Source organism: Chelmon rostratus, chromosome 15 (genome assembly GCF_017976325.1).
Source record: "Chelmon rostratus isolate fCheRos1 chromosome 15, fCheRos1.pri, whole genome shotgun sequence".
Classification (NCBI taxonomy): domain Eukaryota; kingdom Metazoa; phylum Chordata; class Actinopteri; order Chaetodontiformes; family Chaetodontidae; genus Chelmon; species Chelmon rostratus.
This window is the reverse complement of record NC_055672.1, coordinates 16,161,946-16,174,417: the sequence shown is the minus strand read 5'-3', so window position 1 is coordinate 16,174,417 and position 12,472 is coordinate 16,161,946. Positions and strand designations below refer to the sequence as shown.

Sequence of the window (12,472 nt, the reverse complement as noted above, 5' to 3'; positions counted from 1 at the left end):
TCTATGGAGGATGAAGGACATTTTCTCGTACAGTGTAAGTGATGCCAATGGCCTGTCGTTTCCCAGGTAGCCAAAAAGGCTTGACCCAGCCGCTCATTTCCAGACTTATGCCAGACCAGTGATGAATAATGCACCAGAGTCGGGGTTGATACTGTTCCAGAGCCAGCCAAGTGCTGCCAACTGGAGCTGATTCATCCCAAGTGCCCACCCCCTAAAAAAACCATCCGAGTCTGGCAGCCATATATGGGCCAGGGCTTCACACATTTGGTCCTCCACTGCCAGGACATGGTCGAGTGCTCTGATTCAGCTCCGGTCAACCCCAATCAACTGGCTACCTGTGTTTTAGTGAACCAAGAAGGCCTTTCTTAGACAATCCTACAAAACCCAGGATTATATTCAATGGCAACTTTTTTTGTTTTATCTTACATCTGAACAAAAAATCTGTGGATATGGCAAATAAAACACTCCCGTCCACCACTCCAATCTCCACGTCCATGCTTTCTGCCGTGCGCTTCTGCTTGCACTCCACCTGTGTTGAGCGATGACATTAGACGTAAATCATTGCTAATACATCTATTGTCTTATCCCTGACGCGACTTAGCTTGAGTTGTCTCTTATAGGCAATTTAGGAAGTGAAACCCTACACAGCACAAGACAAGACACACACACGAGAGCAGTCAGCATGCATAGGCCCTGGGCAATTTTCAATTTTGCAAGAACTAAATAAATAGAGACACCGAGAGCAGGAGAAAACAGCATGGAGGCACATGTGGTCCCAATTCTCTGGATGCGGACTGAGCTTCACTGCTTGTGTTGATATTACTCTCCACAGTGTTTAGTGGACCATCATTACAGCATATCAAGATTGGAAGAGAAGACGGTTCTATCTCGAAGCGGAGGTGTGGGAAATGATTTGCATGAGCTATTGGATCTAATCCCACGTGGTGCAGGTTCGCGCACAAACACGCACACCTACATATGGACACCTTGACACACAGACCTTTCTGAAAATTATGAGCATAGCCAGAGAGGCAGGAAACTTCAGCTGATGTCACTTCCCACTAATCCATTAAATCAGAGACGAGACATAGTGAACAGCAGCAAGATGAGGCCCATAAATCAAGCAGGATGTCGGGACAGCGGGCTAACACAGGCCGACATCGTCTCAAGTATGTTCCAGATTAACCTCTGCTTCAGTCAATACCTCTGCTGGGATGGAATCACTTGGAGCTGTCTGCTCTGAAAGCTGGAAGTCATGCTTTGGCTGTAAACACAGACACTAGTCTCTAACGAGGAGCTGTGGAGCAGGAGGGAGCCCACCGAGTCACACTTGGGACTCTTGGGTCTGTGTAACGTATTTTCCCGGCAAAGACTTGTGAAATTTTCGCATGATGATGATTTTTAAACACGTTGTTGCTGACCGACTGCTGCATCACAGGGGTAAAAGCCCGTCTTTTATTGTATGCGTTTAATGGACACATTAAAGCAGCATGTTAAGAAGATTTATTTTTTCCAAATGAACACTCATCAAGCCTAAATTGTGCGGTTTGTCCAATACTATTTTGTGAAAGAGCTGGACCACATATTGGGACAATACACGAATCACTTAGAAGAGCCACATCCTTTATGTTCTGAGGCTGCCATAAATGACAAACAAGAGACACTAAAAATGAGCCATGGAGAAGATGAAAAAACAACCTTCCTCCGCTGCTCCAGGAGACAAACGTTTCTGGTGGTCCCTCACATTAAACCACCACTAACCCAAATGCTAACACACAGATACAAACAAGATTTGATTAGGACTGGCACGAGAGTGGATGCCTTCCGTATTTGTCTCCTCATGTGATGTTGGTTGGCTTATTTACACAAAGGAACATATTCTCACACTTGGATGTGTAGAGGGAAGCACTATAGGGTGATTAAGGGCTCCCTGTGGAGTGAGGCTGAGGAAGCAGACAGAGTTTATCACGCTTGGGCAACAGTGTAGCTTAACTGAAATCAGATCCCTTTGTGCACATATGCCATAGACACGCACACTTGCTACTACTGAGACACAGAAACACACACTCATACACACTCTCTCTGCGATTCAACACAGTTTTAGTCAACGTGTTCTCAAACCCAATTCGTCACATGCTCAGGACACCTTGGTGTCACTTTCTCAGGCACTGGCTGCACCTTTAGCATCACTTTTCAATGTGCAAGGTAGAGTCATCTAAAGACAAGTGACGCAGTAGAAAGAGTGAGAAAAATGCACCTACAGAGGAGGTTGGCCTGTTTTGCTGTAGTCCAGCCAGAAATATAGATCAGAACACCTTTAAATTTGGGTGAAATTGGCAGAACTGTTTTGCTTTATTTTACTTTTATTTTCAGATTTCAGACTGGAGACATTAACAACTTTGACGGCAACCACTATAGAAAACTTTGCCGTTAAGCTGCTCATTTTCTACCTGTGAAGATTTTGTAATTCTGCAGCATTAAACCAGCGGGTGAATCAGTCCCTGCGGTAAACTCTTCAGCATTGTGGGAAAGCCTGCACCATTTGTGTGAAGCGAATACCACAACTTCACCAAGTGTGAATTTTAAAGGCCAAACGGCAGCCAAGTCAATAGCAAGCAAGCTAGGGGCAGCGTGAGTGAATCCAGACAGCTTTAGCTTCTTAACCATAAGCTTTCATGTCTAGAAAGTGTGGGACCAAACTGGTAGTTATGAGGTCTGTTTAAATCCTGCTTGAATGAGGAAATACTTAAGAGTGAAATGCTGGCAACAGTGAACCAAAAATGATACAATGACATGTATCTCTTACAGATTAAATTACTGAGGAAATTTTAGAGATTAATCCCATGTGTGATCAATATTAGATGTTGACAACTGTTTTTATTTATTCAGCCTGCTCTTAAGGCTCCGCTGCAATTGTGAAATACAACGTTTCTTGCTGCCACTGAACGTTACTTCGCTAGTGGTTTCATTCAAACAGCGTACAGTAACAAACATCATAAATTCTCATCTTGTTTCTATTATTATTTGTCCTTTCTGATGGTTGAGCAGAAATGACCACAGCATTCTTTGCACTGTTGCATGCAAAAGCGTGCAACAAAAACCTCATACTTGTGTCAGCTGCATGATGAAGGGGTTGTGATAAACCTGGTGCATTTGATGGGCAGATCTGGATGTCAGAGGTCTTTAGCTCTCCCACTTTTACCGGGCCCTCTGCCCCACACAGCGCCGAATGAGCGATGAGGAGAGGTCACGGGGGGACAGAGAGAACCCTGTTTCGTGACGTGAACGGGGAATGATCCTTCCTGCTGTTGCACATGACGTGAGAAGGGGAGAGAGGCAAGTTTTCAACAGGTCGTGCCCCCGGCCACCTCCCCTCCCTTCCTCTTCTCCCCTTTCGTGACCCCTCCATTCTCACCGTGTCGTCTTCCCACCTGATGAAAGATGTTGATGAACAGCAAAGACAGAGCTAGAGCCGACTTCCAGCTCTCAGGCGAGACGCTTCATCTCAGTCAGGTGCTTTGTGTGAGTGTCTGCAGCCATCTGGCCACCCCTCCCGATACATAAGGCGGTGCGTCGTTTGGAGGGTTTCCCAGGCGTAGTTCCCAAGTCACGGCGAGTCACCTGAAAGCACGTTGGATTGCTTTTTTCCTCTTCTCTCCCCGTTTTCCTGCAGGAAGAGGCCTCATTTTGGGCTCCCTGCAAAAGTAACACAGTTTCTCTGACATGCCGCAACCGCCAGTCATAAATCTGCACACTTAAGTATGGCCTTCAAATCTATCAGCCTGAGTGCTTTGAGTCCGGGGGCCACATCGTGACATGCGAGGAGGCGGGGCCACTTAGTCACGCAAGCGCTGCCCCGCGCCTGGACCTCAGCCCGATTTTACTGCAGCCAGCAGGGAAACCAGACGCTGCAAAGGCCCTGGGTCCACATCAATTTCACGAGCAAAGTTAGGAGGAAATAAATCATTTTGGGGATTTATGAAAAACGAGAAGGGGGGTTGCTTGGAAGTGTGCTGCTTTGACCCAAAGAGAATGGCAAAACAGGGGTGCATGCATTAAAGTCCAAGTTAGCCTTCGCAGAACTTAAGAATGCAAGGGGGGTCAAATTTAGATCTTCAACTCCATGCTGGTAAAAGGCAGTTATATAGCCGTGCATTATTTTTAAGTTAAATGAAGGATACATGTAGGTGCGCGGGTAGCTGTATTTGACTCTTCAGATTTCCTGCAGACGCACAAGGTTCCAGGAACAAGACCTCAGGCTTTATAGGTCATTTGAGATCAGCAATTTGGCTTTTATGGGCCAGGATTCAGTCCAGACTCCATTTAATAAAACACACGCAAAGCCGATGTGTCTTTTCCTGCACCTGAACTACGCCAATCATAAAACCAAGCCGATTCACACTTTGGCTGTGATTAGGAACAGTGTTAGTATTATTATTCCTGTTCTGCTGAAGACTAATGATCTCCCATCAAAAGGAAACTGAGGTTAGAAGGGCTGCATGGTGGAAATTTTGCACTTTTCCAAGAATACTGCCCTTGCTTAGGCGTAACATAACTGCTTTTATCTGAGCATGCATGTTTCCAAGGCGCTCGGAGCGGGGAAATCCACCCATGATTTCCTTCACCTTTATTTCAGTATTATAGGGACAGTGTTTTATGACATTGGTTTTACAGAATCTGAAGACGCATGCCAATGTGTTGGTGCTTCTCCCATCCACTACTGTGGTTTTAAGACTGAGAGCAAATAAGTGTTTTCTCATTTTCCCTCCACTAAAAGAAGCACTTTACTCTGGTGGCCACATTTTCACTTCACTGAACAGACACTTTTTATGGGATGACTTCGAAACCATTAAGATTGACACACTTATTAAAATGTTCCCAGACGCAGCATGAGAGCTTCTTTTCATACGTTTCACACATTTCTTAGAATGTCTAGTTTTTTTAATTTTGTTTTAGAAAAGCTGTTAAACCACACACCACAAATCATAATCTCTGTGAGGGAAACATTTGCTGACTTTTGAGTTTGTAAATTAATGAATAAAAAGCAGTCTTGTTGATCTTTGGTTCAAATAGAGCCACATGCTGAGCTGTGAAATCTCTAGTTCTTTTTTTTTTCTTGTCTATTTTCTACAGCGTGTTTCACCATCATTTGCCCCAGTGCTGTGATGTGTGATTGCAGATCAGCGTTGGTTCCTGGCTGAAGGCTGTGCTGTGGCTTACCTAGAGAACGTATGGACGCACACAGGTACATCATAGAAGCCTGCTGTGCTCTGCATGAAAGGCCTTTTTTTGGGGGCAACACAAATCAGATGTGTATGGCAGTAATTACCCTAGTTTTGGGCTGGCACGCTGCGGTCATTGAGAAGATTAATCAGTCATAGATAAATAAACAGGCTTTGCTCTCTGAATATCACTCCCCAACCCGCCGCACCCACAGCGCTGCAAGAGCGGAGACTGCTCTGGTGTCCGCTTAAGATACCATAAAATTTATTACATGTTTAACTGAAGGTCTGCGTTTTTTGAGATGCAAGCCTTAAAACATTACATCAGAATAAACCTCAACAAGCCACCATGTTCACACGTAATTATACAAAAGATGAGACTCTGTTCCCAAGGCCAGTATAAAACAAATGAAGAAAAATGAATGAGCAGCAAAGGTTGATATCTATGCATTCAAACATTACATAACATGGTAAATGTTTTCAGACCGAAACTGTAATGAACTTTAAAACTCTTTAAAAAGAATATTGAACACACATCTTAATCATGTCAGGCTTAGAGACAAAATGTACAAATTAATGGATAACAACACAAAAAATTACATGTTTCCCTTATTTGCCATATCCCAGTTTGCTAAGTGGTATAAACGCTAGTTAAATATATTCATATTTCAGAGAATAGTTTCAGCATAATGGCATGCCCTGAGGCCTCTTATCACTAGGTAACCATGAGCTCATTTCTTGTTAGCCAGTAAAGGCTCCACGCACAGTGGATACTGCTCTCTGTAGGCACAAGGTAATTATCTGCAGGCACGCAAAGCGCTAGCTGGCTAGCTCGGCCCCCGACACTGTGAAGCATGTGAGGGACAAGCCTTCCCTTCACCTTGTTTTTGCTAAGTCTTGCCATCTTCAGTGCATATGACAACCGCATCAGTCATAAAGGGGCAATATTTTTCTTCTTAAACATTTACACCCTGCATTCCAGTGTATGACTGAAGCTTTGATTTAAGCGTTCTGTGACATAGTTTTGAGTGAATCACAAACTTCTCTGCAGAGTTTCTCAGTGAGTCAGACGGGGGCCTCTGTTGCAACACAGTCATCGGCACGAGTGGCTTCTCCGTCTCCTCTGTCAGCGCTCTGCTCGCTTGAGCAATTTTCTCAATGAAGGTAATCTAGATTAGCTATTTCTGGTCAGGGTGGCCCAGAGCACAAGGCGTTTCATAGCGGCGGGGGGCATGAGAGTCAGGAAGAATGAGAACTATACTGGACTACATGAAATGAAATGTTGCCCTCTTGTGTCAGGATCATCTTAGAACAGTGCAAAGCTTTACTGATATGGAGATACGACAGCAGTGTTTGATGTAGCTGTGCTGCTGCTGCTGGCTGTGACGTTTCTGTCCTCTCCACTCTTGCTGGACTTGTAATAGTAGATAAACAGGAAGAAACCTGCAAAAACGGGGCAGTTGGCTCACAAACATTGCACCATTCTTTGACTTTTGTGCTTAATTCAAGATTTCTTCATTGTCATTGAGCATGACATGTCAATGAAATTTAAAATATTGAAAGGTAAATTAGACTGTTTGATCATTCCTTCGCCTCAGTTTTCTAGTCTACCTTGAAAGGAGTTGAGGATGGTGAAGATGTAGTAGGAGGGTATGCGCAGAGGTCCATAGCTGAAGAAAGCGAATGCCCAGGTCAAGCCGAGCAGGAGGAGCAGGCCCATGATGGAGGTGGAGTTTGTCTTGATGGAGCTGATGTCCTGGCCTCTCCCTGCCGTGGGCTTTAACAAAACAATCTGCCGTACAGTTATGATGAATACGGTAAAGGTAAATATGAACACTATACCATAATAACTAATGTTCACCCCCTGGTGGACAACGGTATCAGAGATCCAGCACCTGAAAAGCATGAATAAAATAACAACCCACTTAGTAACTGAACTGAAGTCTGTGAATAAGAATGAGACGTGCAGTCAGTAAGAGTCGCTTACATTTTAGCTGAATTCCCATCATCAGTATATGTGACCATGTGATCATATTTTCCCAAGGCGAGAAGAGCAATCACCACCACAGCTGGTGTGACTGAAGAGAAAGACAGTGGAGCATAAATGCTCTGTTTGCACTATGAATTTAGGCACATATGATTGTTTTGTTCAGGTTCAGCTGTCTTACCCCATCCAGTGATGCAAATCTTGGTCATATAATGTTTGATTTCGGTCGAGATCTTCCACAGATTGAAGTACAGGTGCAGAGCCTGTATGAAAAACCAGGTAAAAGTGGCCAACATAGTGTAGTGCATGACTGCCGCGATCGCCACACACGCGGCAAAGTTCCCCAGGCCCGCAATGCTCTCGTTTACCAGGAAGGACAAGTTCAGGGAGAACATGGCAACAAAGAGGTTGATCAGGAGCAGAGTTGCTTGGCTTGCTTTTATTTTTCTGTGGAGTGAGTCAGTTTTGCGTCAGCAAAGGCCTTTAAATGGGAGGTTAGAAATAAAAGCTGCTACGTGATTCCTCACCTGATGAGACAATGCATGAAGAGAGCCACCATCAGGAAGAACATGGACAGACCGCAGCCGACTGACGTGATGTAGGAAAGAGCTGTAAAATCTGTAGAGCTCAAGTTCTGAGGTGGAGGTGACTGATTTAGAGAAAGACGTATTAGGTTTTCTGTGAGAGGATAAAACCGGAATTACTTGTAAAGCCATCATCTTACCATGAGTATGGCAAAAAACGTTAGATGAGAGCACTGGCAAGTGATGCTGTCATCAGCCTCATTTGTCCGACAGCCATCCGTGACCCAGATTGGTTTTCTTCCTACGAAGGCAGAAGACATGAAAGTACCCAAGGTCTTTTTCACATTAATGGCTGAGGTGAGGCGCAAGTCCTGCTTAAACGCTGCTTTAAAGTACCAAAAGAACATTTTCACAGTACCTTTGCCGTCCCATGACCTACAAGAAGCAATGTTTCCTTTCTGTATTAGAACAAAAAAGACCAATCAGTATACTTATTTTATCCATAGCCAATTGTTATTAACCTGTAAATATGTCTTTTAGCTGTCATCTCTTTTACCTTGTCCACTTTTTTGTAATGAATGTCTATGGTGTGTGAGAGATTGAATATTTCTGCTCCCATTTCAATTCCTATCATCTCATTGTTGAGGAAAGAACTGCTGGGGTCATCCTGTTTAGAATCGTGACAGGCAAAGGGAAAAATGGCTGCAATCATTATTAATCTGATTGAAGAGCAAGTTATTAGGTCAACTTCACTTTTACCTGATGGATTCCTTGAAAAAGCAGAACACCTGCAAATGAACCCTTTCCTTGTATTGCCATGTTGTAGGCCTCTCTGGGGATGTGCACGACTCTAGAGTAGTCTGTCGCCAAATCAGTGTCCTCTTTGAGAACCTACAAATAAAGAAAGAAATAAAGAAGACTGCCAGAAAAGTAGGGTGACCCTGCTTAATGCTGGGTTTTACTCTTGTATCCTGGCAAACTGCGTACATTGAAATCTGTATTTGTTGTAATGCCAGTGTTGATGTTGGTTTGGTCTGTGCGGGACAGTTTAGTGATCACTCCTTTAATGTCGCCTATTTGAATGGCTGCTGTGGTGGAATTGCCCATCGTTTTCTGCATGGAGGCGAGATTCGACATGATATTTCTGCACAATACAAACACAAACACAAATAATGGATTATTTCCTGCAAACTACAGTCATCATCGCACCTCCTAACAATGTCACACCAACATGTAGCATCTGACTCCAGTAGCGTGCATGCCACTGAGGCATTACTGCATCAATAAGTTGGATACTTACACTGCGTTTTCTAGGCTACTGCTGACGTTGTTGCACTCAATCGGGGGGGCATCAGTACAATTTTTTCTCGGTGGCTCACATGACACACAGTGTATCTTTTCATGTGGATGGATGGTGAGCTTGTACTTTGTTTCTGCTAAACCTGCATATCAAAACACACACACCAGAGATGCTTGATTTTCATAGCCGTTTTGAATTTTGCTAAAATGATAACTAAGAGATAATATGATGCAATGAACAAATGATACCTTTGCAAGCTTCTTCATCATAATTTGCACTCTTTTTACAGATGTTGTATTAGACATGGGTCTTGTTAGGAGTACTACCACTGCTGTTAGACGTGTGCTGATAGGGAAAGTAAAGCTGAGGTAGATTTGTGATTTTACCTGTTTCCAAGCAGTCGGTAATGTTAGAACGGAAATCTAAAAAAGAGCAAACGTTCACTGCATGTAGGACTTTTGAAGCATTGCTGTTTTGTTTCAGTAAAAACCTCTTTAACCAATAGGGGGCAGTCTCTCACTGCTCTTCCGTGCTAATATTCACTCTTCAATCACGCCTCCCTTTGTGTGAACAGCCTTTACTTGGAATCATGTTCTATTTTGCATGAGTATCTCTTAACTGCGCGATGAGAAACACAAGTTAAATAGAGACGTGACCAGATTAACTCAGCCTGACAACGTGCTGGTTGTGTGTTTTTTAAGAGTTAACATTACGAAGGGGGTTGTCAACAATACCTGAATTGTTGCTGTGGAGCAGCGATGTCATGCAATTGAAGCCACCATCGGGTTTGCTCATCACTACAATATCTTGTTTCGATAGCACCTCTTCATCCACAATTAGGCTGCAGGTGTTGCTTTGATTACTCCTTAATTCAAAGGTACAGTTGAACTCGCTTGTGTTACAACAGTCTAAAAATGCAAGCCACAACACACCACATTCATCAAATGTGACACAAATAGAATTGTATGGTTCCAGTGGGCTCAAATCAAGCTATTAGTTAGTTCATTTTACCTGTATTGTTTCCATAGACACTGAAACAGATTTTGCTTCCATTGACATCATGATAGACCTCTGAAATATGATGTGAAACCACCGTTTACTCTGAATGATCTTTCCTGTTATCAGCTGCAGGCATCTATCTCCCTACAGTGTTCTCAAGCTTACCTGTTGAGACAGTAAATGTACCATTTGGCCACTTGGAGCTGACAAGCAGTATATGTTTTAGTCTGCAGGACTCATTTGTGCCTGTAAAAAAGAACACAAAATGACAGCTCTAACATACGTGCTAATGCTGAATTGTGTTGAGAATTACTGTTTCGGGTTCGCTTTTGGTAAGTCACCTGATCACTCACATATGCTGTTCTTGACGAATATCCCACAGAGCAGGACTGTTACCTCCACTACAAACATCCAGCGACACTTTCCATCCAGGAGAAACATCATCCTGCGCAGTGAAGACAGCGTGAGGTATGGGATGAAGTTATCAGACCTAAAGATATATGTATTTTTATTAAAGCTTCCTTTACCTGTGGAAGGCGATGATCTGCGTTGTCACTCTCCACACTGACTCGCATCCACCTTACAGTCATCACATGCCACTGAAAGATATACCACTGATGTCCTGTCTGATTTGCCTTGCAAAGAAAGCCTGTCCTCTTCAACGTGTCTGCTTTCTCAGTAAACAGCTGGCAAGCTGCCACATTTAGCCATGGACTGGAGTGAAGTGTACCTGCAGGTCTGAACATAGATGTTGCTGAAACCATCATCCAAATATTAGTTTTTTTCCCCTTTCAAAGCATTTTTTTCCTGTTATTCCTCCTCAGTGGTCCTCTAATGAAGGACTGTAGAATTTGTTGTTCTTTTACAGTATTCAGGCATTTAATTTTCGCATCTCTGTATTCTCATGACCAGATGGACCACAAATACGTGGTAAATACAGGATATAGTTTATTTTGAACTTACTTTTTCCAATTGTACATTGCATTTAGGCTTTGGGTCTTTGTACTATGACCTTTCTCTCCAGTAGGCCAACTCTTCGGACTCCCTGACTTTTCCTCCAGGGCCTCCATGAAGTTCACATTTGTGGTTTTGAGTGATATTTAGATGGATGGCAAGATAACTGATCCCCTGACCTCAAATCTAACACCATTGTCAGATCGTTTGATTTATAACCAAATACCAGCAAAACTACAAACAACTTTTCAAAGACAACCAATGTGCCTGCTAATTTACTTAGAAATGTTTATAAGGCAACTGATCGCAATTACATTTAATCCTACAATCTACTCCTCTGTACTTAATCCCTCTCCACTCTCTCTCTCTGGTACATGTTGTAGTCAAATCTATATCTCACTGCTACTTACCTTATGTAAAATGCAAATCCTGTCATTCTCACAGGGTTTAGATGTGTATACTGTAGGCCTGTGTGATGCAAATGGGCTAAACAAATTGCAGACACACTGCCTAGCAAAGAAAGTGGCGGTAAGCACTGTTTGCATTTTTGTGCAGATATGTAAAGACAGGCATCTAACATAACTGTCTACAGCAGCAGTGCCCGGTCTGTGTTCTTGAATTATCAGGCACATAACCTCGGAGGACTGACAGGGGAAGGGATGAATGAGTCAGGCTGAATATGAATTTGATGTCTGAAAAATGTGCTGATGCTGCCCCCTGGTGAAAACTGGAATGTTAATGCTCCTGGTATGTTTCCCGGCCTCACTGAACACATTTTTAAGAATTACACGCCTTTTTGATAATCTCTATCTGAAAACATTTTTTGATATGTTCTGTCATGCTGCCAACATCTGACTGATGAAGACAAAGGCGACCCAAAAGCATGACAGACCTGAAAAAATAGCACTGCAGATAAACAACACTGCTACTGACTATAAATTGACGGATGACAGAACCTTTAGAGGAACAACTCGAGCTCCTCTGTGGTTGTTAACGGGTTGGTAATGTCATTACAGCCAGCCTGCTAGCCTGCTAAGGCAATTACCGTCCCACCAGCAGCACTAAACGCATTTAAGACTTGATCACAGTCTGGATAGGCCTGGCTGGATTCATTGATGGAGTTTTTATTGACAGTTTGGAGTTAACTCAGCGCATTGAGCCATGTGGTCAGTCTGGTGATGTCATTGTTAGCCTCATTAATGCCTGTGTGGCCATTAGCTTGGTGTTAGCGCTGCATAATGTGAGCAGGTGAGAAAGCAAACTTCTCACCCCTTTAAAGCTTGCTTTGCTTAATTTGTCAGGTGAAGCTGTTGTGCATTGAACAGGCATTAAGTTAGCGATGCTTGTCATCGGTGTGTTAAGTGATTTGTAAATTGCTCTCTCTCATCAGCAGGGCTGCCTGGTGTGAGTCAAACATACTTAGCAGCTTCTTCTGTTTCTGCAGGCCCTTCACTGTGTTGTTGTTGTTTTTGAGGAGCAGTTTTCT

General features: G+C 43.3%; 1 protein-coding gene across 2 annotated transcripts; it reads right to left on the bottom strand.

The window, feature by feature from the left end:
- Window positions 1–5,645: 5,645 nt before the first annotated feature.
- On the bottom strand, window positions 5,646–9,198 carry LOC121618844 (adhesion G-protein coupled receptor G2-like). 2 transcript variants are annotated; one of them, XM_041954472.1, is made up of 11 exons: window positions 9,034–9,198; window positions 8,721–8,877; window positions 8,493–8,624; window positions 8,290–8,400; window positions 8,152–8,191; window positions 7,934–8,034; window positions 7,737–7,858; window positions 7,391–7,656; window positions 7,210–7,300; window positions 6,834–7,117; window positions 5,646–6,665 (listed from the first exon to the last, which is right to left on the bottom strand). In XM_041954472.1, exons 2-11 carry the CDS (start codon window positions 8,868–8,870, stop codon window positions 6,547–6,549), a joined length of 1,416 nt encoding a protein of 471 aa, XP_041810406.1. In that variant the 5' UTR covers window positions 8,871–8,877; window positions 9,034–9,198; the 3' UTR covers window positions 5,646–6,546. The 2 variants fall into 2 exon arrangements, with proteins under 2 accessions (XP_041810406.1, XP_041810405.1); XM_041954471.1 differs by having other exon boundaries at window positions 7,934–8,191.
- Between the last annotated feature and the right edge of the window lie 3,274 nt (window positions 9,199–12,472).